Here is a 27,494-nt window from a genome sequence, read left to right on the forward strand (position 1 = left end):
ATTGAGTTTTCCATAGGGCGGTTGGCCTCACTTTTAGCCCGAACGGGTGAATGGATTTGCATGAAACTTGGCAAAATTGTAGGGACTGGTAGCCCGATGTGCCTTTTGTAGGTCTCAATATATGTGCTACAGTGGATTTTGAGAAATTAACGTTTAAAAAAAGATATATATCTGTAACAGCGGACCGGGCAACGCTCCAGGACGCGTACTTTTCGCGCAACGGAGCTTTGTGAAGCGAAGCTGATTGGTTCTCCGGCGTCTGTCAACATTCCAAACAGTCCGTAGCGGCCGCCATCTTGTCTCTCGGTAGGATCGAGAGACAAGAGGAGGCCAAAGCGAAGGGGCAAATGACCATAAGGGGGAATAGTAGATCCTCGCTGACCCCCTACGTTTGATGTGGAGGTTTTAAAAGGGCCCCGCGGGGCAAAAAAATAAAAATAATAATAATCGAACGGCTGAATGGATTTGCACGAAACTTGGCAAAATATTAGGGACTGGTAGCCCGATGTGCCTTTGCTAGGTCTCAATATATGTGCTCCAGTGGATTTTGAGAAATTAACGTTCAAAAAAAGATATATATCTGTAACAGCGCTCCGCTTCGCGTACTTTTCGCGTTACGGAGCTTTGCGAAGCTGATTGGTTCTCCGGCGTCTGTCAACATTCCAAACAGTCCGTAGCGGCCGCCATCTTGTCTCTCGGTAGGATTGAGAGACAAGAGGAGGCCAAAGCGAAGGGGGAAATGACCATAGGGGGCATAGTAGATCCTTCCTGACCTCTTAGGTTTGATGTACCATTTTGCCAAGTTTGGTGTAATTCCGTTCAGCCATTCAGGCTGTAGACGTATGTAAATGTCCTATGGAAAATTGCATGGGGAAAACACATTTGAAAGTGTTGAAATTTAGAACCAATTAAAATGTTACTTTGGTTTTGTATTTGTGTGTGATGAAAGTTAATTGGTTATGTATATATTTCAAATGAGAGGAAACCACAGCCATTTTGTGATACTACTGTCTGAGGTACATTTGTGAGGAATTTTTGGTGGTGAATTTCTGGTGTTTGATTTACACAGTACTAACACTTCTCCTACTTTTAAAAAGGTGAGTTGTTAATTTGTAAGGGGAACTATGTTGTACACTTGAAGATAATTTGAAAAATGTTTTCTGTTATTTAATTGCAGTCCTTCTGTTATACTAAATACTTGATAAAGTTAGTTTTATATTATGTATTACTAAAAACGATAAATGAAAGTGATTATTTTTTTCTGCAATTTACAGCAAGCAATTTCAAAATAAAATGGCTCACAATGAAGAGATCGTGGCAATTTCTTTTGAATTGTCCACTACATTGATTGAAATTGAGAGCACCAATAATGAAATATTGTCACAAGGAGGACATGACTTGTATGATTCCATTAGATTGATTGAAATGGACAGCACTAAGAATGAAATATTGTCACAAGGAGATGACTTGAATGATTCCACTACATTGATTGAAATTGAGAGCACCAATAATGAAATATTGTCACAAGGAGGAGATGACTTGTATGATTCCATTAGATTGATTGAAATGGACAGCACCAATAATGAAATATTGTCACAAGGAGGAGATGACTTGAATGATTCCACTACATTGATTGAAATTGAGAGCACCAATAATGAAATATTGTCATAAGGAGGAGATGACTTGAATGATTTTTTTGATCAATCTCTTGATGGCGAATTTATCGAGTGTTTGGAGACCATAGAGTTACAAGAATCATCATTGGAGACTTTTCATGAGGACATTGCTGATGAGGACATGTTACTAGTTCTTTCAAATTTAGAAAATTCTGAAGAATAAATTTATATTTAGAAATCAAAAATTGTTTGAGACATTATTCATTTTTATTTTTAATTTATGAGGTTGTAGCGAAGTGATTGTAGTATAAAATGAGACTTATAGTATAGAGTGCAACATTTTTATGTTACATGGTAAGTTTACTCATATTTACTTCCCTTCTGCCACTATATTATCTCCAATGTGTATTTGACATCTCTTCTTCATCTCCGGCCTCCTTTCTCTCACTGTGTGTCTCCGATGCATCTTATCGCTGCTATTTTGTGTAATTACAGAAGAGAGTAAAATAAAATAGTTCGGAACGTGAAAAGGGGGCAAAGTAGAGTACTCCTCACCCCCTAGGCCTTTTTAGGCGGTCCCAAAAGGATCAGTTTCTGCTTTCCTGAGAGATTATGGTATGAGTTCCATATACCACAATAACTTGCATTACAAAATGCAAGATATCTATCTCCTATTACCAACTTTTGGAGATATTCGCGCTAAGCGCGAATATCTCCAAAAAGTAACACCTGCCCTGAGCAGTTCTTAGCCATGTTATCCAATGGGAGGTGGATAACATGGCTAAGAGCATTAGCTCGGTAATGCATGAATATCGCTGAGTTTTTAGCGATATTCATGCATTGCGGCCGTTTATTATCGCATTTGCGATAAACCTTGATAATAGCAAGGTTTATCTTCGATAATTTCTGACGATGCTTAGTGGTAAAAAATGTGTTGGTAAGCATCGTTAGCGATAAATATCGCTTAACTTTGGTAATATGCCCCAACGTCTGTTAACGTTCGATTCGAAGGAAATGAGGAAGTGTTGAAAAACATTGTCTGCGCCATCTTGCCTTTTTTGAAATGCCACACTTTTGTCGTGCACGGCAGCAATTTTAGATGTCTTGACCAGACCCACTCTCTGCACGCTGTCGATTCGTAGCATGGCTCCTCACCCACGCAAGCATCTTCCCCAGGCACTGGTCACCACCGCTCTCTGTCTTATGCATGGGCAATAAACCGCCCCCCATCTGCGCTGCTCTTCCCTGAGAATCACACTCTGTGCCCGCCCGACACCTCCCTTTCGCCCTATTCACTACCGCACCCTCTGACACTCCTCTTCCTCTGTGTCCGATTGTCCAGGCTATCAGCTAGCCCTGCAGATGTAGTTTATGGCCCCAGCTGTAAAGAATCACCCCTCTTCAAAGGAGTTATAGTAGATCAAGGCCCACACCCGATGAGATCCGTCACACCACACGTATTCCTACTATCTGAAAACCATCCTGTATTGTGATTGGGGAGGGGACCGAGCCTGAAGCGGAAGATTCCAGGAATGACTCTTTGTACATCAAAGTTTTTACAATTATGTGTCACATTAAAAATATATAGCACTCCAACAAAGTAGTAGGAATATAAAACTTTAATAACATATAAATATATACAACAAAACAAAAACAGTAAAAACATTTAAACAACGAAGAGACCGTGGCAATTTCTTTTGAATTAACCTATAGATTTATTGAAATTGACAGCACCAATAATGAAATATTCTTGTCAGTAGCGGTCTGTTGTGCGAATAGTTCCAAGGCAGCGGAACGCGCTGAAATCTAGATGGCACGAAGGTGATGTCTAGTAAGTTGCCGCCCAGCAAATAACGGCGTGGGGCGCCGCGGGGGTGAGTGAGTCCAGTAGGCACCACAGCTATTCTTACCGGCATTGCAGAATTACTGCTGGGGACAATGCCTGTGCTGTAGCAGGGTCACAGCAGAAACAAAAAGGATTCTGTTGAAGATGTTGTTGGTTTTCAATTTGAAAACAGTTCTGGTGTCAACTGCTATGCTAATGTAGTGGTTAATGTTTTGTTTTCTCTAGAAAATGTAAAAGAGGGGGAGGCAGTCCAAAGTTCCGTTAAAAGGGCAAAGGAAAGGATCGGTGGTTTGAACTATCAGTCAAAAAGGGGAGGGGGTGCAATAATTTTTCCTACCGGGTCACACTGTGCTTTCACCGGAAGTGAGGTCTGCAGGATTCTAGTAATTCAAAGTGAGGCTGGCGCCAGCATGGGAGCGCCAACGTCCCGCGGATACAGTTTCGTCACTCCAGGGGCAATCATGGCAGTCATTCCCCATCGGGGGTCGGAGACTCCCGCGGCTCCTCTAGAATCTTCAAGGTCGTGGAGGACTACGGTGGTGGAGTCAACCAGTGACCGGGCCATTTCTTTATGCTGGGCCCGCTCTTGCCAGGTCGACCGCCATTTTGAGAGTTCGGCAGCTACCGGCGATCGCGGGGTCACATGAGCGGACGGGCTCCACCCTGCCGGGCGAGACGTTGCAGCATGGCCACAGTGGAAGAACCCTTTTCCGGGCGCCTGGAGCGCTGAGGGTGCAGCTGGGAAGCCTCCACCTGGGGAGGCGGGAGAGGCCTGTTCGCACCGTCTCTCCCTCCCAGTGCACCCCACGGCGTCTCGCTTGAGATTTGTTATGGCCGGACCAGGCGATGAGGACGAGGGGGGGGGGGGTCGGAGGCATGTGCAAGACATCCCCCCCAGTGTTGTCGCAGCCATTATTCAAGAAAGAAGAAGTGTCCCGTCCGTCTTCGGGCCGGGCTTCCGGTAGATGTCGGCCGGACGCCCCTGGCTCTGGCCCCATGAACGGGCTTCTTGGTTTATCGGCTGCAGCCGGATCCCGTCGGCCTCGGCCCCCCGACCGTTGGTGGCCGGACCGGAAGAGCATGTGGCGGGACTACCTGCAACTCTCAAGGGCCACCGCGGCCGGACTGGGAGAGAGAGGGGAGGGTCGAGGAGACATTCCCCCCCCCTGCAACTGTTCAGCGTTGTAAAGGCAATCCCCTGGCCGGGTCCCGCTGGCCTCGGCCTCTCCTCCGGCTACACCCTACGTTAGGATCTCCTGGCCGAGGCGTGGCAGCAGGACCTGCCTTATATGGGCTGCTCCCGGCTGGGCGTAGCCGGAACCCTGCCCCACCTTGGAAGTTTCCAGAGTGGGGGCGGATGTTCTACTGACTTGCATTTTCCCTAGTCTATCGATTTTTTTGGCGTGGCAGGCGGTGGGACAGCGAGGGGTGATTTGGTTTCTCTTACTGTTTTTCTGGTCTCTCACCACTGGCATATTTTAACGTTTTCTTGTTTCTAGGACATTAATAGGTTTTATCATTACGTTATGTTATCGTTTCTTTGTTCGTTGTTTAATAAAAGTTCATGTTCATCAGTGGCCTACTGATTTTCGTTTTCCTATTCTTTTCTTTCCAGGTTGTTTCATGCTAAAGTTTCTGTTAACAGGATACAGTGATCACTTCGTTATTATTGCATATGTCCTTTTCACTAGGGGTGCTCTCTGGTCGGGCCAGATGACGTATCTCTAGTAAATGGTCCGGGTGAAACAGGTGCATCAATCAGTGGGGAGTAGATAGGCATGACAGATTACAACGGGGGAGAAAGGTCCGCATTACGTACCCTTTCACTACTTGCAAAGATTTTCCTACGTTTATTTGCAAACAGGGAATACCTCCAAAAAGAACTAATTCCCAAACAGTCAATGTTCGGACAATCAATCAATCAATGAGGAATGAAATAGGTACGACGTGTTAAAGGCTTGCGTTACCTACCCTTCACTATCTGCAAAGGGAGAGAGAATATTCCTATTCTTCCTCGTTTGCAGGCAGAGAAGATCCTTAAGAGAATTAACTTCGAACAATTCAATGCTCGATTCAAACAATCAACAAGGGGTACTGTGAACACAAATGAACGCCGCTTATGTACATACGCATTGCTATTTTCAACAGGTTGTTCCTAATGTTTCTATTTTAGCGAGGTCAAAAAGAGATCCCATTAGTGGCCTACTGATTTTGCTCGATTCCTTTTGTTTTTTTACACGATTTTTCGCTATCTGCAAAGACTAAACAGAGTATTGCGACTCTGTGCTTGTTTGTAAATAGAGAATGAACCAAAGAGAACAATCAATCAAATGGAGAGAGAAGCAGGCACAACGGATTACAAAGGGGGCAAAGGGCTGCGTTAACTACCCTTCACTATCTGCAAAGAGAGAGTACTCCTAATAGAAATGAGGGGTGGGGGGCAGCATTCAAAGCAGATCAGTGTGCATAAACACGAAAATGTTTTTACTTACCACGTACTTGACATTCGACAGCTTATGATATTTGCTATTAAAAAAACATTGAAATTCACTGAAAAAACCATAGGTTATAGACCATATATAGTTAGGAATTAGCATTTACAAAACCTTGAAAATTCACTGAAAAAACCATAGGTTATACACCATATATAGTTAGGAATTAGCATTTAAAAACCTTATTTTACTCACACAAAACCATTGAAATTCCATATATAGTTAGTTGCACTAACTATATATCGCGCACCCGCAATCCACTGCTGATCATGTCACATATTACATCATTCATGACATGGTCAGTGACATCACTGATGACATCACTGATGACATCTCAAATGACATCACTGATGAGATCACTGATGACATCTCATTTGACATCAATGACCACATCACTGATGATATCATTCATGTGACAATACAATGCATCTCCTCACGTTTTAATATAACCTCTGTTTCACCCAGTGTTAAATACAGAGTATAATTTTTGAAACCATTGACACACCAATACTAGTTACTACATACGTACTCACTGATTCCTACGTCTACACACACATTCACTCATTCACCCATACAATCATTCATACATACAATCACTCATCTTTACAACACTATCATATGCACTCATACACCTATACAGACACTTACAGTCTGTCACTCATCCATGGAGTTACTCACACACCTAGTCAGTCCTGTAAAGAATCAATCACACTTCCATTTTCTTGTCTATACAGTTAAACATAGAGCACCTTACATTTTCAAACATATACTAACACATACTTACTTTCTTATACAATCATTGATACAAGTACACATTGATCTGCACAGAGTCACACACCTCCCAGCCAGCCACACACACACTCAGTCTCCTATACAAATACTTGGACAATCAATCAATAACCCATATAGTTAATCATATAGCTACTGATCAACACATGCAGCAGTTTACAGAACAACAGACATAATGATGCACAAATTAAGACAGTTTAGTCACTAACCCATGCACTCAGTGAGACACATTTAATCACTCACTCATACATTCAGTCATGCACCTACTAAATCCTTCGTCCAGACACTTATACATCTACTCATTCTTCAATATGTAAAACATATTTAAACTTTACAGAAACACACAGTCACTGGATGATGTCATCAGTGATCTCATCAGTGATGTCATTTGAGATGTCATCAGTGATGTCATCAGTGATGTCACTGACCATGTCATGAATGATGTAATATGTGACATGATCAGCAGTGGATTGCGGGTGCGCGATATATAGTTAGTGCAACTAACTATATATGGAATTTCAATGGTTTTGTGTGAGTAAAATAAGGTTTTTTAAATGCTAATTCCTAACTATATATGGTGTATAACCTATGGTTTTTTCAGTGAATATATATATATATATATATAAATATATATATGAGAAGCAGTTGCGGCCCATTTGTGGTGTCGGCGCTCTGTTAATGGCGTGGTGCGTATTTCCTACGACTGGGCCAGTCGTTAAATATTGTTCAAGGTTCCCACCAGGGAAATGAAAACGCACTCTCTCGTCTAGTTAAATTCACAGCGGTTTATTCATCAAGCTTAACCCAACGCGTTTCGCTTCTTGCAAAGCTTGTTCACGGGATGTTGAGCCAAATACTAAGTCCTTCTTTTAACACCGTAGCACATGTGAGTTCCTGTGCTACCACCAAGTGCATGCTGGTTGATGTAGTCTCCACTACATCCTCATCACCAGGATGCTCAATTTTGTGTCCTTATCATTTTTTTATAGAAAAAAAGGGGGGGAGAGAGCATGTTTTGGTTTGCAGATTAATATAACTCTTTGGTGAGTGATATTCGCAATGTATCTCTCTGGTGAGATATTTCATTTTATAATATAACGTCATACAGTACATTTTGCAGCTTGTATTGGATACTCTTCAGCTGTTTTTTCACAGGTACTTTCCTAATTTTCTGTATCTGTGCTTGGGTTCTTGCCCTCTAGTTGGCGAATTGTCTCGCTGAATGTCGGGGTTGCAGTTTTCATTGTTGTTGCATCTTGGTTAGAGGTGTACATAAAGTTCTTCCGTAAGGTTCAGGCCTCTGGGTTCGAGGGTCCTGAAATTGATGATGTGTTTAGACTCTTTTCTTCTCAGGTTTTTTTGGCGGTCCCCGCCCCTCTCAGTCTGTGGTATTTGTTCTATGGCGCAAAATTTGAGTGAATCCCAGTTACTGTCATTGAACTGTTCCATGTGTTTTGCCACTGCATTGGAGCGATCTCTATTTGTCGTGGCCCTTGTGTGCTCCAATATTTTCTTTTTTGCTTCGAAGGTTGTACTGTCTATATATCTTTCGTGGCACGGACACTCAATTAAGTACACCACATATCAACTTTTGCAGGTGAGGTGCTGAGTTATTGTCCATTTTGTTCCTTTTCTGATTTCTATGTCCTTCGTGGTTTTTGCAATTTTGCATACTTTGCAGTGTCTGCACGGGAAGAAGCCTTTTCATTGTAGCCAATCATTCTTCGGTGTCTCCTTGTAGTGGCTATTTACTAATTGATCTCCCAGGTTTCTTGCCCTTCTGTATGTTATATTCGGGTGATCACCTATAATTTGCGTCAATGTTGGATCAGTTTTTAAAATTGGCCAGTGCTTCTGTATGATTTTGGATAGTTTGTTGTTTTTGGCACTGTGAGTTGTTATCAGCCGAATTACATCTGTATTTTCTTGTGGTTCCTTTGCTCTATGTAAGATCTCTTTGCGATCTTGTGTGAGTACTCTGCTCAAACTTTGTTCTACCACTTTGGTTGGATAACTTCTTGCTCTAAATCTCTTGATTGCGTTTCTGCTGTGTCGTAGAAATTCATCATCGTCTGAACAGTTTCGTCTGAAACGTAAAAATTCTCCGTAAGGAATGCTCCATTTAAGTTTTTTGTTATGGAAACTATCTCCATGCAGAATGGCATCCGTAGCTGTTTGTTTCCGGTGCAGGGTGGTTTGTAGGGTTCCATTTTCGACGTAGATTTTAGTGTCCAAAAATGTTACTCTTTCTGAGCTGATTTCCCATGTGAACTTCAAGTTTGTGGTGGTGTTGTTTAATTTTTCAAAGTACATTGAGAACTCTTCCTTGGTACCATCCCAAATTAGTAGCAAATCATCGATGAAACACAGCCACACAATGACTTTCTCATGCCATTGATAATAGGTAGTATGCCACGCCAGATGTTGTTCGAACCATCCCATGGTCATTTTGGCGTAATTCGGCGAAAATGAAAAGCCCATTGCACATCCTTTTGTTTGTTTATACATTTGTTTGTTGAACAAAAAGATATTTTGGTTCAAACATAAGGAGATCATCTCATTTAAGATCTCATTATGATCTCTGTAATTGATGTTCCGTTTAGCAAGATAGAATTTGCAGGCTTGTATTCCTACCTGGTGTTCTATGTTAGTGTACAATGACACTACGTCCATTGTGATCAGTTTGTAATTAGGCATCCACGTGACAGTTTCAAGTTTTTTAAGGAGATCTGTCGTGTCCTTTAAATAATAAGTTACAATTTTTACTAGTGGTGCTAAAAACGGATCAATATATATATATATATATATATATATAGACTTGCGGAGCCTATACAATTCATTTAGAAATAAAAGAAAATGGCAGCGTGAAAGGGACATAAGGCTATTTTCAACAATAAGGAAAATTAAGGATGCCAAAGATGTGGTTGTGAAACCTTCTGACAAAGGAGGAAAAATTGTTCTATGGGACAAACAACATCAATAAGAGGCACTAAATTTGCTTAACAATGTGGAATTGTATAAATGCATAACCATGGATGGGTACTTAAATGAATAAGAGATGTTTTATAACAAAGTCACATGTGGTCTACTTATCACCTAAAATTCATAAGGAGCCAAAAGAGCCTCCAGGCAAACCTATCATTGCTGCCCAGAGCAATATATTTGAGAATGTATTGAAATATATAGACCTTTTCTTGAATCCAATCATAGCTACCTTTCCATCATATGTGAAGGATTTGGCTGATTTTCTGAAACATACATATCATTTAAAATGGAATCAGGCATGATGTTAATTCATCTTGATGTAGCAACTCTTTATACAAGTATAAGACACCAGTATGGCCTTCAGGCAGTCCAGCACGTTTTTACTTATGAGACCTATGGATACATGATGCATAATGCCATGATTCTGGAAATCATTACTTGGTGTCTAAGTAACAACAAGATACAGCCCTGGGTACCTGCAACGCATCCAGCTCTGGAAATTTGCATTTCTGCTGGTAGGAAGAGCAGGTGCTCATGGGCCAGGAATGGAACACTGGACAGGTCATGTTTCCCTGTGTTTAAGGTTTATTGATGATGTATATGTACTGTGGCAGGGTACTGAGAGTGAGGCTAACATGTTTATGTAATATTGAAATTCAAACAATTTCACCTGTAAATAAACAGTGAAAGACAGCAAATAGTGAATTAAGTTCTTGGAAATTCTTGTTTTGGTACGGTAAGGCACATGGGAAACCACCATTTACTGTAAACCCACAGCCGGAACCAATGAAGAAGAATTTGAGAAGAATAGGAGGAGGTTACACCACCCTTCAGCCAGGATAGCTTGACTCCAGCGGCATGGAGAGCACAGGACCCATGTCTGGGCATACCCGTCCCACTCGGGGTGACAAATGCAAAAACAACAATTGATGGACAGAATGCAAAACAATGTTATACATTCACCCCTGTACAGAGACTCGGGCCTAAATCCATTGTTTTTTTACACTCCACACCACCCCAGTTCAGACATGGCCATATACAAATCAGCCTTGACCCTGTGCCTCATGGGAACAGTCCAGCCCGAACTGCCAAGCCATGTCTTTCCTGGACCGGAATCAAGCATCCTAGGACCGGTTTCTGCCTATAAGCCATCTTCAGCCAGGATAGCTTGACTCAGTGGCATGGAGAGCATGGGACCCACGTCTGGGCATACCCGCCCCACTCGGGGTGACAAATGCAAAAACAACAATTGATGGACAAAATGAAAAACAATATCATACATTCACCCAAGTACAAAGATCTGGGCAAAAATGATTCATTTATTTGCTCACCTTGCCATTCCAGTTTGAACCCAGCCAACTGTTTCTTTTGCATATTTTGCGTTAAGTGGTAGGAGTATGCCCAGATGTGGGTCCAATGCTCACTACACCACTGGATTCAAGCTAGCCTGGCTGATGAAGGATGATGCCCTGAAACCAGTTCCAGGATGCTTGTTTCCGGTCCAGGGAAGATCTGGCTTGACAGTTTGGGCTGGACTTTTCCCATAAGGAACAGGGTCAAGACTGATTTGCATATGACTGGGTCCAAACCGGGTGGTGTGGTGAGCAAAAGAATTATGGATTAAACCCAGATCCTGTGACTGGGGGTGAATGTTTGCATTGTCCAGCATTCTGCCTATCAACTGTTTCTTTTGCATATTTCGCTCTAAGTGGGAAGGGTATGCCCAGACATGGGTCCCGTGCTCACTACACCACTGGATTCGAGCTAGCCTGGCTGATGCAGGGTGATGCCCTGAAACCAGTACCAGGATGCTTGTTTCCGGTCCAGAAAAGACCTGGCTTGGCAGTTCAGGCTGTACTGTTCCCATACGGAACAGGGTCAAGACTGATTTGCATATGGCTGGGTCCAAACTTGGGTAGTGTGGTGAGCAAAAGCATGATGGATTAAACTTAGGTCCTTGTGACTGGGGTGAATGTTTGCATTGTCCAGCATTCCGTTAATCAACTATTTCTTTTGAATATTTGGCCCTAAGTGGGAAGGGTATGCCCAGGCACGGATCCCGTGCTCACTACACCACTGGATTTAAGCAAGTCTAGCTGATGAAGGGTGATGCCCTGAAACCAGTCCCAGGATGCTTGTTTCCATTCTAGACAAGACCTGGCTTGACAGTTCGGGCTGGACTGTTCCCACAAGGAACAGGGTTAAGACTGATTTGTATATGGGTGGGTCCAACCTGGGGTGTAGTGAGCAAAAGAATGATGAATTAAACCCAGATCCTTGTGACTGGGGGCAATTTTTTGCATTGTCCAGCATTCCGTCCCTAAGTGGGACGGGTATGCCCAGATGTGGGTCCCATACTCACTACACCACTGGATTCAAGCTAGCCTGGCTGACGAAGGGTAATGCCCTGAAACTAGTCCCAGGATGCTTGTTTCCGGTCCAGAGAAGACCTGGCTTGGCAATTCGGGCAGGATTGTTCCCATAAGGAACAGGGTCAAGATTGATTTGCATATGACTGGGTCCAAACTGGGGTGGTATGGTAAGCAAAATAATGATTTATTAAACCTAGATCGTTGTGACTGGTGGTGAATGTTTGCATTGTCCAGCATTCTGTCCATCAACTGTTTCTTTTGCATCCTTATAACCTCCAAGCACAAGTATTTAAACACCTCACATACTTACGATCCATACATGGTGCACATTAAATGGTTCAATACAAGAAGGAGGTGCTATGTCAGCCATTTTTGTCATCCTGACAGCTGAGACCCGACAAGTCATGTACTTTGGTGTTATCCAGTAAATCTCCCTGTGCATACACCGTCCATTGAAGCTAATCATTGTTTCACACCTTGAGAAACCCACACCCAAGCAAATGACTGTATCCCCCCTTTGACATACAGATTCCAACCTACTCACTCTATCCCGCTGACAGACCCGTATTACCCATCCCCGATTCCCGATGGACAGCACCATGGACACACCTACGGACCAAGCACTGCAGCTACTCCTGGGCCAGGCATTGTAGATAAAATTAGCAGCTGCTCTGGTGACATCAAAAAGGGTGACTCTGGATGCCCGGCACTTATAGAGCTCCCCAAAAGCAGTAGCCCACAAGGGCGTTTCACTTACAGTAGGTAGAGGAGGGGGTCTGGGTTTGCCGAATGCTTGGTGCAGGGCAAGGTGTGCTGAAATATAACCAGATGACTTTGTTACACCTGAGGGCTTTGGAGAAGGAGTGAGAGAAATAATAAAGGACCCAGGGACAGGGAGGGAAGGGGTGGGTAGGAGTAGGGGGTGTCCCACTGTGCATATAGCAGACTAGAAGCCCGCCAGCTGACTTTGAGAGCCCCCCTCACTGTCTCAGAGTATGGTACAGGGAAGTGAGGGGCATCAGGGGTGATGTCATTGTGTCTCTGAGAAGTACCCTAGTCCTTTCTTTTACCAAAGGGAAGGTGATATCTGACACTTCCTGCATCGACCCCCAGGTCGTGACATCACTTCCCGGCTCCGTCCAGTCAGAGGGGAGTTTTTATGCAACTCTGCTGAATTCTATGTAGTGTAACTCCACTCACCGGTAGTGCTAGCCATTCAACAATTGCCTCACGATGCTTGATGCTGGATTTGTCCCTTTCTGCAGGGTCACCCCCACACTTTTTGCCTTCACTTTTCTGTTATCTGAACCTGTTTTTTGTTAGCTTTTAGGACCCTGTGCATGTTACAACTACTAACCAGTGCTAAAGTGCTTGTGCCCTCTCCTTAAAAAATTGGCACATTTAATTTACCTGTAAATCCCAATTGAATTGGCACCATTGGTACTCAGGGCAGCTAAGTAAATGCTGCTCGTAGGCCTGTAGAATTGATTGTGCCACCCATTTAATTAGCACTTCAAACCTGTATCAGGCCTGCCATTGCAACTTGTGTGTGTGTGTGTAGCATGAAACTTGCCATTTCTACCTAGCAAAGAAAACCTTTTTTGCCAGGAAAACACCTTTCTTTTTAATACAGGTGAGTCACCCCTAGGTTCGACCATTGACATCCCACACAGCAGGCTGCAATCTATATAAAAAGTAGGACATGTACTTTTAAGTTTTACACGTCCTGGTAGTGAAAAACTCCTAAATTAAATGTTCTCTACTGCAAGGTCTACCACTCTCATAGGATAATATTGGAGATACATGATTGCATTTTATACGTGTAACTTCCAAATGGAAACAGGTAAGCAGTTCATATTTGGTGTCTCTGGATTTGTAATGATAAACTCTACCGTATGGTGAAGTCAGATTTTAAGTTGCAATTTTGAAAAGGCCACTTTTATAAATTTGGCATTTTCTTGCTTTAGCTATTTGATGCCTGCATCCAGTCTCTGGGGCACATGACTTGGTGAATTTGACAGCTGGGCTTTGTGTATTCCTCCTAGCTAGCAACACACAGTGGGGAGCTTAGCAGTGACTGGAATGGCCATTACTGTTAGCATGAGAGGGGGAGCTGGGAACACTTGAATAGTATGGGCCTCATTTGTGAGAAATGACGCATCTCTGCTTGAAAGCAGCGATGAGTCACTTCTCAGTTCGCACTCCTTGCGACATACCTGATGCGTCATATTTATTGTATGACGCATCATGTCGCAAGGAGTTACAGATACGTCAGTATTTCTGACATATCTGTATGGCGCAAATGTGAAGCATTGCTGGAGTGTGTCACAAAACTGATCCAACTCCAACAATGCATCCTTTCACATGGGGAAAGCCCCATGTGAAAGGGCCTGCATCATTCTTAAGCCTGCTGTGAGGCAGGCATACGATTTTGATGCAAGGGCATCCTAGAAGTGACGCAGTGAAATCTCATAGATTTCACTGTATCACTTATATGAGGCTTTTTGCTGGGGAACGCCCCCCCTGCATACATTATACCTGACGCAGGTATAATGTAGCACAGGGGTTTACAAAGTGACGCATCTGCTTAGATGCATCACTTTTGTAAATAGTGCGCAACAGGAGGAATGTTTTACACCGCCGATGCGTCACAAAAAATTACGCATCGGAAGCGCAAAATTGACACAAGGCCTCATAAATAAGGCCCTATGTGCCCTGACTCCATACAAAGGGCTGCATACTCCATATAGTTAGTCTGGTGCCAGGAAGGCAATGCACCTGTGCATTAAAGGCATGCCTCTATCAGCTTCTCCCCACTTTAAAGGCTCAACTGGGTAATACACCTGTATTCCTGATGCCAACTCTTCAGTACACTTCTGAACCTGTGGCTACTGTGCCGGAATAAAGGATTGCTGTGCTCCTGAAATGACCATCACACTGCTGGCCCACTGAAGGACTGCTGTCGCACTGTTCTGACCTCCTGCCTTGCTTGGGTGGGAAGGACTTGACCTGCATTTCTTGAACCCAGAGTGATTCAAAGGGCCTGATCTGAAGCCTCATGGACACAACATGCTTCCAACATTTAACCTGCACCTGGGCTCTCCAAGTGTGAGTTTACCCTGCCAAATGATGCCACTCCAGTCCTGGATCATTGGAAGTGGGCTTAAGTGCTCTGCCGGCCTCTGTGGATCCAGATGTACGATGCATCTCCTCTGCTGCATGGGGCAAACCTGAGCAGAACTGATGCATCGCCGCTACTGCATAGATTGGACCATCACAAAAACCTGCATCACAGCCCATCAGAACCACCACTGTACAACGTATCCTGAGAGCAGGCCTTTACACCCCTCATCTACCGCAGCCTCGACAACGATAAAGGACACTGCATAGCAGCCTTGCAGCTCCTCAGAACCGCTGCATCACTCTGACAGAGTGTTGCATCCTCGATACCAGACATCATTCAGCAAGCCTAACTAGGGCCCAGTAGGCCTCCCTCACTCCATAGTGTTGTACCTGAGTTTGTGACTTTATCCCAGTCCAGTGAGTCCTGATATCCAGAGTTGGCACTTTGTGTTTTTGTGTGGTATTTTCACACACAAACATTTCCAACATTGAATATCTCCAGTTTTACTGATTGGATTTTTGTCATTTTTGGTTTGTTTTTTCAATGTTACACATTGCCTTTCAGCTTAGACAGATTGCACTGTGCCAAGCTACCAGAGGGTTGAGCACACGTTAATTTAGGGATGGTTTGTGGCTCTCCCTGACAAGGATTGTGGTTGCTGCTTGACCAGGGCTCACACCCAGTCAACCAACAACCCAATTTGTTTAATATGAGATACAAGGTTTGTACATCAAGAAATGTAGGTGTGGGAGATACGGGAATATAAATGCAAACCAATGAGTGAGGCGATCAGGCTTCTGTCCAACAGATGGGAACCCAAAGATCACCAAATGGTAATTAGTGGATTTACTACCCATGACTCTCTAAGACAAAAAATAATGAGTCTGAAAACAGAACTTTAAATGACACCAGGCCATATTTGAATGGTGAGAGTGACAGGTCATCAAACAAATTAACATGTTTTATTTCATGACTGGTGCAACTTCTGCTTTATAGTCACCAATAATAATTTCTGAAAACATATTTTCATCCCCACTCACAGCCCACAATCATCTGCTTCCCATGGTACATTCTGCTGTGAAACTGAGAAACGCCTTAGATGAAACCTATTGAAAGAATAGATGGATTCTCTGACTCATGCAACAACCTCTGAAATTATAGTATTTCTCAAATTCTGAATTCTTTCTGCTGCCTTTTCCTGCAAGTTTGCACAGATGCAAGGATCTTGGAGCACTAAGTTACGTTATGTTTTGATTTTTAGGTCACATAGAAATCTAGTATCTTCTTATCGCCATGCATAGTGATGTTGTAAGGCCCCAACATTAAGAATTTTGTATTAGTATACATGGTTAAGAATTAATTTTTGGGGCTCAGTGTTCAGCTGAACTTGAGGGACACTGCATTTTTCTGTGGCTCATTTGACTGTGTGCAAAGTAATTGAGGCTCTTTTCCTTTTCTCTCTTTTTCTTTTTAAGTGGTTGCAAGATAATTGTAGGCAAAGGGACAGATGGGACAGGTGTTCTAAAATGCTGGTAGAAAAATGTGATACTAAATTGTGCTCTGACGTTTGCAGCCAGTCTTTAATGTTGTGATGCAACCTACATACTAGCACTTGGTAGTTATAGAACTACCTGTCAAAAGAAGAATAACTAGGTAGGTTGCTATATGCAACCCATGTGATTGACTACAAATATAAGGATGGTGGCCCTCTAGGGACCAGAAGAATAACAAGCCTCAGTTTGCATTCCAAAATTGGATTCATTTCCTTTTAAAGCAGCGGTGTTCTTTAACAGAACCGTTGCTGCTTAAAAAAATATATCTCACATTTATGAAAAAATCAGGGATGTTGGAAGAGGTCTCCAGGACCATTGCTACTCTGCTGACACCTTTCTCAAAGGAGAAGGAGTCACAGTATGGACGTCGATTCACCAAATTGGCAGGTGTACCGGAAGTGATATCACCTGCCTTTACCTTTGATGACATTGTTGGACGTGACATCACATATGGGAGCATTACTAGAAGTGATGTCATGTGACTTTTGATCCTGATGCTATCATATGTAGCGACATCACCAAAGTAAACAAATAGTAGAATTAGAGGAAAATTAAAAGCAAGGTTAGTAAAATAATAAAACATTTATAGTTTTTACACATATTTCAACAGGGATGACATCATTAAATACCCTGGGGATACCACAATTTACCACAAGGCCATCCTCTGCTGCCCAATTACAGCCCCCCAGTGTCAAATTACTCCCCACAATGCCAGCCCCAGCACCAAGTGAAAGGAAACAACTATGGATGAAAGGTGAGGAACAGCTTTGGCTGTAGCAGTGCAGGTTTCAATCATACTCCAAGACATTTTCTAGGAGTGCTCTGGTGATTCTTCCCTGAGACAATGTTGAAAACAAAAGGGGTCAAATGTCACACAAATGCCAAACCAATGTGGCCCAACGCTACCTAGCAGTTGACCCTATTTTTTCATGGAGTGCAGTGGTTGCCCCCTGTTTACCAATAGCTAGACATATCTATATGAATTGGGTATACCCCCTTAGATTTTGTCCAAGAGTTACATGCATTATGATATTGACATATGTGTCATTTTCACTCAAACACTTGCTAACATTCTCTATCTTTCTCTTATAGACACAAACATACATACACACTCCTTCTCTCTCCCAAACACACACTCACAATACCGTTCACTGTCAAATAAAAGCACAGATCAGAAAAGCTTATAACTACATTTTGAACTGCTTACCTATAAAGACTCCCTATGTCAGTATTGCCTGGTCCATGAGGCTGTTTCATTCCTAGTTGACTTGAGTTAATTTGACACATTATGCCCAGTGTTGTACCAAAGGTCTACACTGCAATGAAGCTTCCATGCACCCTGGGCCAGTTATCCTTCATTTGACACATTGTAACAGCTGCTGTGCAATCTCAGTGATCTAAGCCACAGTTTTCTCTTCTTTCAATAGAAGTACACTCTGGAAATAGATTTCTCTTTGACTGGTGCATTTGGGTTGCTACAGAGACCTGGGGTAACCAGAACAATGCTAAGGGTCACAAGGGAGAGCTCAAGGGTTGCGACTGCGACCAATGGTGATCCCTAAACGACATACATGGGTCGCAGGAGAGTCCTTTCCTCATTGCAAACCAGTTGCCATCTTCTTCATCTGTACCTGATCCACAATTTTACTCACAATTGTGATTGCAAAATATTGATACATACCATTTGAAATTGCAATTTTGAAATATCTACCCTTTCACACTCCTTGCTGATTGTGATTTCGCATTGGTCAGCAAACCCAATTTGCAAGTTGCAAATAAGTTCCTGACTTGTAAAATGGGTTTAATACATATCAAAAAGTCATTGCAATTTTGCAGACCTAAATTAGGTGAATTTGAAAATCTGAGGATTTGGACGTGCAAACTAACTTTTGACATTAACCCAAAGTTGATTGTAGAAGCAAACACACAGCTGATAATATTCTTTTCATGCCGTTTACTAATTGCAAATGAGAGTATGATTTTTTTAAATGAACTTACAAATGTTACATTGGGACGTCCTAATGTGTTGTAGGTGCACACCGTCTGCAACTCATCTCCCTGTAAAGAGAGAAAAAAATGCATATTACTGAATCTAGACATACTTTTAGAAGAATTTAGTGGGTTCTTGCTCTTGATCTTAGCTTTACATGAAAGAGCAGCATATGCAGTAAAAAGACTGGATTTATTTAAAGTTTGGTGGGCAACTTGCCATGCTGACAGTTCAACTAAATGTTGTTTTTTTCCAAAACAAGTGCACAAAGCAGAACTGAAATAGGTGAGAGAGTTTGAGGTACTTAGGACAATGGCCACTGTCTGTTGGGCCTTTGGTCTGTTTGGGCCTTTGGTCTAACTTTCCATTGGCAGAGCCATCTAGGGCACTACCAGCAGAAACATGATAGTTTATTCAACTACAAATAGACCGTCAGTTTGGCAGAGATAGCCATACTCAACATGTGTCCATGCCAACCTGGCTGCAAACTTTGAATAACCTCTTGATTAGTGATCCTGTGGAGAACTTAGCATTGATTCAAGATCATTCATAAAAGCCAGAAGGGAATTGCGCGGAGGAGGTTTATGTATGTGCATAAATAATCGGTACAACAAAGAAACAAAATGTTCCATACCGACACAGAAGCTTGGGGATTCAGTTCTGGAGCTTTTATAAGATTACAGTTGGGTCAGAGAACTCCACAAATAAAATGATAGGTCAGGCCTAACTTTTATGTGCGGAGTCTCCAACTTGAGTGTGGAGTCTCTGCAGTCGGAAAATTACTTTCGGAAATCTAAGATTGTGTAAAATCCATGGGTCGATGCACAAGAACGCCCATGTGCCACACACGAGACGCCTTGCTGCAGTACATTTCTATAGAAAGTCAAACAAAGTAGTGCAAATCGCCCCTTGCGAGACTTTGCAAATATCTAATAGCATTTTGCTTCATGGTTGAGCCATAAAAGTGGAACAACCATGACTCAATCGTGGTGAATCTGGTCCAGGACATTAAGCAGCACCGATTGGTTTAAGGAACATTATTTGCTTTAACAAAAAGTATCCCTGTTGTGAAATCAAACACAGGAATAGTGGTTTGCTGTTCCTTAAAGGACACCATCTCTATTTGTAGCCTATCACAGAGGGTTACAAATAGTGAGCTGTCTAATCAACATTGATTCAGTCAGTCATTTTTAAACCCCCAAAGACTTCAGATTTTACAATGTGACATATTAGTAGATGGACACACTGCACATTCACAGACAGGTCACAAAATGTTGTTGCACAGTTTGCAATCACCTTTTATGACCTGCCCCTTAATATATATGGAACATATAGTCTGTAAGGTTCTTTTAATTTCAGTTGTCAATATTTTGTTTGACTGATATGTATAATTAGGAACTGATCTGGTAAAATACCTTGAAATTAAATTAATTCAGCATATTGGATTGACTGACAAACTTGTTAAGAATGAATGTAATTGTGGAATGTAATACCAAATGAAACCCCTGAAGCAGTGTGTCCCAGATCAACTAGTTCAGTAATAACAGCAGTTCATTCAGTCTCAGGTAATGCACTTACCATTTTGATCGGCATGATTGAAGGCAGGTATCTTGTTTCCTGTAGGCTGAAGTCATAGGATAGATCTTGGCTTAAGATTCCCGTCTGTGTTCCATTTCTAGTAGATATAAAAGGCTGTTTGGAACGTGCTCATTTGTAAAACATCTTCAAATCTTTATATTTGGGCTGGATTTAAAGGAGTTTTCCCCTTAGAATTAGTATTAAATCTTTTTATTGAAAAATCAGCTCGCACATAGACAGTAGAACTTCCCACGAATCGAAAAACATGTCATACATAGGAAATTGGCATAGAAACACTGTAACAAGAGTGACTAATGAGCCCAGAAGACCTACAAAGCCCTCCCCCCTTGACAGAACTGTAGAGACGAGCCTGCAATAATAAGAAGAAACAAAAACAAGATCCAACCCCCCTTCCCCCACCCCCACTCCACCCCCCACCTACCCTCCCACCTCCCCTGTTCCAGGTCCGGAGTCCCCCAACATCCACACATCCATCCACCCCAGAGCATCTCAAGAATCGACCTGCGATAAGCGTAACAGACGCATATATCGGGGGCATGTCACCTCTCTGAATTCTGTAGCCAACAGGGACAGGAATGGCTGCCACAGTTCCGCATACTTAGACCCCTCCCCTGCTTTGATTAGTGACAACGTTTCCATTCCTAGAACCGACCAGAGGCGATGCAGCCATTCCCCTTAGATTTAGACAGACTTATGGCCCCAGAAAAAAAGGTTTAATAAATAGGGCTTCTAAATGTGATACCACAGATTTTCTATCCACAAAGTTTATATTCGGTAATTATCTTACACCAGCTCTTGAAGAGAGTACCAGCATTTGCTGTACCCCTACACCTTCAGATCCGATAAGCATGTCCCAGAAACCATTCAGCAACATGCAGTCCTATTTGAAATCCAAACTTTCAGGCCCATTTATGTTTGCCTCTTGATTGCTGATAACCTACTCTTATATGTATGAACCACGCAGACATGATACTACACTGAAGCCTGGTAACAGAAACACAAGAAACTGTGAAATCCTTTTGAGGTCTGCATTGTGAAAATCGATAGTAAATGCTAACGATAATCAAAAAAGATATAGAAATACTAATTGGTGTGTCACGATTTTCATGTTGACCAGAGCCTTACTAAACACCCTTCGAGTTGGCACCACACCACGGCTCTGCTTACCTGTACTGAACCACCTGCACCGCTGTTCCAGCTAGGTGAGTATGGAGGAGGCTAGCAAACACCTGCATATCTGGAATCACCTGGTCGGTCACCTACAACAATGAAAGACACATCCCTTCAGGGAACAGTGCTGGACATCAGCATTCCTGCTTCAAGCCGCTACCAAAACCTACCACTCAGACTGATGTGTGCTGAAAGGATGTATGTCATTACAATGCATGCTTTTTCCACGCATGCCTTTACAACGCAGGTTTTACAACGCAAGTCGTTACAACGACTTGCGTTGGGGGGGACTGGATAGTAAATAGTTCAATTTACTATTCCAACTCCAGTCCCCGTGGATAGTAGGGAAGGTTTTGGATAGTAAATTGAACTATTCCCTATCCTACAGTGCCCTCCAGCGCAAGTCGTTGTAACAACTTGCGTTGTAATTCCTGCATTGTAAAGGTACTGCGTGGAAAAGGTTTTGTTGTAAAGGATGTTTCCCATTCTGAAAGAAGGAACATATCAGAGAGTGATTGGGATGGATGAAAACTTTTTGATCAAAGAGAGAAATGCGCATTTGACCATTTTCCCCCCTTTATTTGAGCATGTTTTTTATTAATACAATTAACTTTCACTGGATGTAGGGCTACAAATAGTGGGTCATTCTAAAAGCAAGAAACTCATTCATCCAATTCCGAGAGGTAATTCAATGGCTGGAGCTCGCCATTTACACAGATTTACACCCATGCATGAACTTACATTTTTCTGCATGATTGCAGTTCAAACGCTGCAGGCTGAGACTTGCATCAGTAGTAGGGGTGTGTGCTCTCGCCTTCTTAGGAAATGGGGACAAGAACGACTCAAAATTGGGTCAACTATGGAGCATATTATCCAGCACGGCATTAACATTATCGCCGCTTTAGCGGCACAAAACTGCCGCTAAAGCGGCGATAATGGGCTTGATAATACGTTGTAGAGAATTTCCATAGAAGCCCATGTTCGCACCAGAACCTGGGCTTCTATGGGAATTCTCAAGGGCATATTATCAAGCCCATTATCGCCGCTTTAGCTGCATTTTGTGCCACTAAAGCGGTGATAATGTTAACACAGTTTATTGATAATATGCCCTATAGTTCTACTGGCACCATTTAAGGTATAAATCTGCCAAATATAGGGCCATATTATCAAGGAAGGGCGATATATTATCGCCGCTTTTATCGGCAGGAAACTGCCGCTAAAACAGCGATAATGGGCTTGATAATATGCCCTTGTGAATTCCCATAGAAGCCCAGGTACTGGTGTTAACCAGAGCATGTATCGTACGTCCTTGATAATAATGGCCATAGTTCTACATTGCATAGGTGTGAATCTCTGCACAAGCTCTTCAGTGCCCATCCGCGCCCGAACAGGACCAGGAGCCAGGGATGCTGCCAGACACTCCTTTAATATTACTCTGCTCAGTCCCTACATGCACTCAAGCCCAAAGTCACCAAACCACCGTGCCCACAAATTTGCAATTATTCTAAGAGACACATTAAGATGCACATACACAGCCCTACCAATCCCTGACTGTGAACATCTCGCTTTCACTATATATTTGACAGCAACAGCTCCTTTCTCAGGTCTTTTAATTTATAGACCTCCAGGTCCATGCACATCCCTCTCTGAAGCCCTGCCAGAGACAGTAGCCAGCCTTGCGATGGGAAAAATAAATTCTCACTTCTTGGTGATCTAAATATTCACTTTTATATAAAGCAAACGTCACAAACATTTTACACGATCGCGCAAGCCTACAGCTGACTCAGAAAGTGAAAGTGGGACACATGCTAAATGGCACCTTCTTGACCCAGTGTTCAGCACAACCCTAACATAAAAATTGGACTGCCTCGTCCACTGGTCAATGCATACCAGGCCTTAATTCCATTCACAATGGAAGGCACCCCGCCCAATCGATCTAGACAACCACAACAAACCTGGGCAAAAGATGGGCAAAACTGAATAAGGAAAACTGGGAGAATTTACTAGCTGCAACCAAATCTTTTGTTGAAAGCCACCTAGGACTTCAGTAGATGAATGGCTAAGGAACTCACTAGATTAAGTCACACCATCACAACAATAAAGGTCATAAAAAAGGAAAGGTCAGCCCCATGGTTCACAAGTAACTTAGTATTCTTTAAAAAAAAACAGTATTTGAAAGGAACTACAGGAAAATGTATGATAACAACTTAAAAGACTCCTCTAGAATAGCCACCAGACACTATCACCAAGAAATTAAATGAGCGCAGGCAGTAAAACTTGCTGCCCACTCCCACCACAGCTGTTGTAATGAACTAGCAGCCTATTTTCAAGATAAAGTGGAAGATATTTATAGTAACTCACAACAGACTAGAAGGTTATTAGCAAAACTTTCAGATATTCAGGCCTCACAGGAAAGGAGAACTTCTCTCTCTAGCTTCCCTCGTCATGATATTATACACATAGGTGTGCTTCACACATCTTTTTATGTACCAATAATGATCTTAACTCATCACTATGACAGTGTGAGTCTGCTTTTCACCATAATATGAGATTGCATGGAAATTTATTGAGCACCTACATCCCAATATACGAGTGTGAAGTGCTGAATGAATGTTTGTTTTGCATGTAAAATGAACAGTAACCCATGTCTCTTTACCTATCTTCACAGTTTTAAGGATGAGAGAATGTCCCTGTATGTGATTGGTATAAGCATGCATAGTATATCACAAGTGCACTAATGATGGAGCAACACAAACAGTGTACAGTTTTTTAAATTAGCTATTAGGGATCTTAGGCAATGGTCTTGAAGAAAGCCAGATAACCTTTTGGTAGGTAATTTTTATTTGATGAAACATGTTGACCCTTAATGCATGAGTAAATGTATACACTTGGGACATCCTATATTGGTTATAATCTTGCAAAGATACCCTAAATAAAGAAGTACACTATCAATATATGGATAATATATAGGCAATTTTGGTATAAGAACCTGTTAGCAGAGCTCTGCTAACCATTATTGTTGAGCCCACCCAAACACAGTAGAGAAGTGGGTAAGGAAACGAGGATGGAACATAACACCAGTTAGGTTCCCCCTTCACCCCATTGAAGACAGAGTTCAGAGAGGCACAGTAAAACGACTTATCTCCCTCTTTCTAAGTTTTTTTTAATTTTGAAACCTGAGGCAACTCTTTATCTTTGCTTCTAGCTCCCCATTTTTGATATGCGGCTGAATAATTGTGCTTCTAATGATTGTGGACACCCTTGAAAACTGCCTATGTCATGTTAGCCTGGGTTATTCCTCCTTACATTCTTTAAAGTTCATGTCCTGTGCTGGACTGTGATGCAGTGAAAAGGAACAAATGGAGAGGTGATGGTGATGAATCTATGTCATGTACTGTAATCCTCATGAATGCATGAACGCAGATCAATGAGGTACACACTTTGTTTGAAGCCCCCCAGGTTAACACATACTATCTCCAATCCACCACTGCCATTCTGCCCTGCATGATGATCTTTATTCCATATAGAACATCAAGCCATTTGAGAGCAAATGTGGCAACTATGGAACATAACACACCCTCCTTTTAATATAAAAAAAGAGAAAAAAATGAATGAAAAACAAAATTTCATTTGGACTGCAACATATTAAAAATTCATAAGACATTTGCCAACATCTCTAATTAATTCCCCACTTACACTGTAGTATTCTTTTCTAAGAAAAGCCTTCTCACCACACACAAAATCTTTCAATCATTTGGGGGGGTTCCTTACTCTCTGCCCTCGACTCTCCTCCATGTCTCCATCATTCATTCCAATGTCCCTCTCTTCCATGCTACCATTCGTTCTTGACTCTCCAACACCATCCTCACTTTATACCACTATGTTTCTCATGCTGCCACCTTCAACACTCACTTCACCTTCATCAACACTCACCTCACCGACTTCCCCTCTTATAATACTAGAATTTGATCGACTTCCCAAACCTTTGTTTCCTATTGCTTTAAAATCTAACCACTGAAAATCTTGTTCTGGGAGGTTTACACACTTCCCTTAGATACTCCCGGAGGACTGTCAGCTACTCTTTCCAAATTCCATACCTTTACCCTGCTCACTCTGACAGCATGGTTACTTCCTCAGGTTCACAAAACTGACTCTGTCCCTTCTTAACATTGCTAGGTTTCTTTCTGTGAGCCCAGTCACCGACAGATATCTCCACCGGCTTTACCCCATGTTTATTATCATAGAGCATTTTCATTTTAGAAAGATGTTCCACCATTCTGTTCTGCACTATGTCAATAGACCATTGTTCAACAACAACATGATGTAACTAGTATAGAGTGAACTTAGATCTGGTATTGCGGCCCCTCATAACCACAAATGGAGACAAAACCTGTGACTTCATTCCTTGTTACTCACTATGCCCAAACCGCCTTGTACAATGAAAGCTCCCAATCTCTATTGCTACCAATGGCAGGTTGGATAACCCCCTTCACAACTCATTTGAATCTCTCAAACATACTATTTTCACTCGGGTTGTATGTGGAAGTAGATTTGTCTTGCACACTTTCTTTCCTATAGTATTCTTCGGATGCATTGGAAAGGAATTGCACCTCATTATCCCTTAATACTGATTTTGGTAAACCTTCAGAGACAAACACTTTATTTAAAAATTCTAAAACTGAATTGGTGTCACCCTTGTTCACCACTTCAGCTACTGGCCACCTTGAAAATAAGTCAATATGTACAATAGTACATTTCTCTTCTTCCCCCACAGGACCCACAAAATCAACTGTTGCTATTTCCCAAGGCTATGTAGGAAAAATAAAAAATTCATAGGTGGTCTCAAGGTTTCCAATGTATTATCCACACCAGCACAACTGACACATCCTGTCACAACCCTCTCAACATCCACATCTACATTCAGCCACCAAAACAAATTCTTGATTAAACTCTTGGTCTCTACAATGGCAATATGGCACCATGGTACACTATTATTGATTTCCAAAGACCCTTTGGAGAAATGATTCTCTCTCCCCTCAAAATGGTACCATTATCTACTCTAAGTTGGGACCTAATCTCATAAAATGGTTTGAGCTTCATTGGTGTGTTACTTTTGTTAGGCCAATCTCCTTCAAGAAATTACTTAACCTGAACTAGTACTCCACCTTTCTCATTCTCGGCCAGACACTTTTCTTTACAAACAGCATTGCTACCTTCCCCATGTATAAATGATATTTTGAAAACTATTCCAAACCTCATCTTCACATTCTTCTAACTTATTAAGTATTCTCAACCACATTGTCTTTGCCAGGTAAATACACACGTTTATGAATGTAATCTTGCATCCTCATTGATAGTCTGGCAATTCTTCCATTGTTAATAATTTCACAAGAGGTTTATGATCACATAAGATGTTGACTGATTTTCCCTTTACAAAAGCCAAGGCCTCTATTTCTAAAATCAGGTACCTTTCTTCAGTAGATGAATGGGCACCTGATGCAAATGAGATTATACGTTCTTTACCACCCTCATCTTTATGGTTAAGACTGCTCTTAGCCCCTTGCCACTGGCGGCAGTGGTGATACAACAATTCAAATTTGGATCAAAGCAATCCAGAACTGGAATTTTGTCAATTATAGATGTTATCAGATTAAACTCTGGCAATCTACAGTCCATTCAAATGTTGATTTTATTTAGGAGTTGTCGTAAATTAAAACTTGTTTCCACAAACTTCAAATGATGCAGATCCACACATTGTTCTTCCACTACTTTGAATTGAACGGTTCTGCTGGGATCTAGAATGAAGTGTAAGTTTCCTGATTAAACCAACCAATAACTTGGGCCCCTTTTTTGCTACATATAATTAGTCTTGTGAGCGTCTTTCGTTAAACCTGTAGCCTTCATTTACGATCATATATAGTAATCCCGAATCAACAAAAATCTTGATTTACACTCCGC

The 27,494-nt window shown here is 42.1% G+C and overlaps 1 protein-coding gene across 1 annotated transcript in view; it reads right to left on the bottom strand.

The window, feature by feature from the left end:
• The window catches only part of LOC144767802 (putative DBH-like monooxygenase protein 2), a 169,779-nt gene that overhangs the window by 36,492 nt on the left and 105,793 nt on the right, over positions 1–27,494 (bottom strand). The window contains exons 8-10 of the mRNA XM_078651180.1: positions 21,534–21,625; positions 20,346–20,442; positions 18,776–18,835 (exon numbers count right to left, since the gene is read on the bottom strand). Of these exons, the coding sequence (XP_078507306.1) occupies positions 18,776–18,835; positions 20,346–20,442; positions 21,534–21,625 (249 nt within the window). The remainder of the gene's footprint in view (positions 1–18,775; positions 18,836–20,345; positions 20,443–21,533; positions 21,626–27,494) is intronic.

This window comes from Lissotriton helveticus, chromosome 7 (genome assembly GCF_964261635.1).
Source record: "Lissotriton helveticus chromosome 7, aLisHel1.1, whole genome shotgun sequence".
NCBI classification, from domain to species: domain Eukaryota; kingdom Metazoa; phylum Chordata; class Amphibia; order Caudata; family Salamandridae; genus Lissotriton; species Lissotriton helveticus.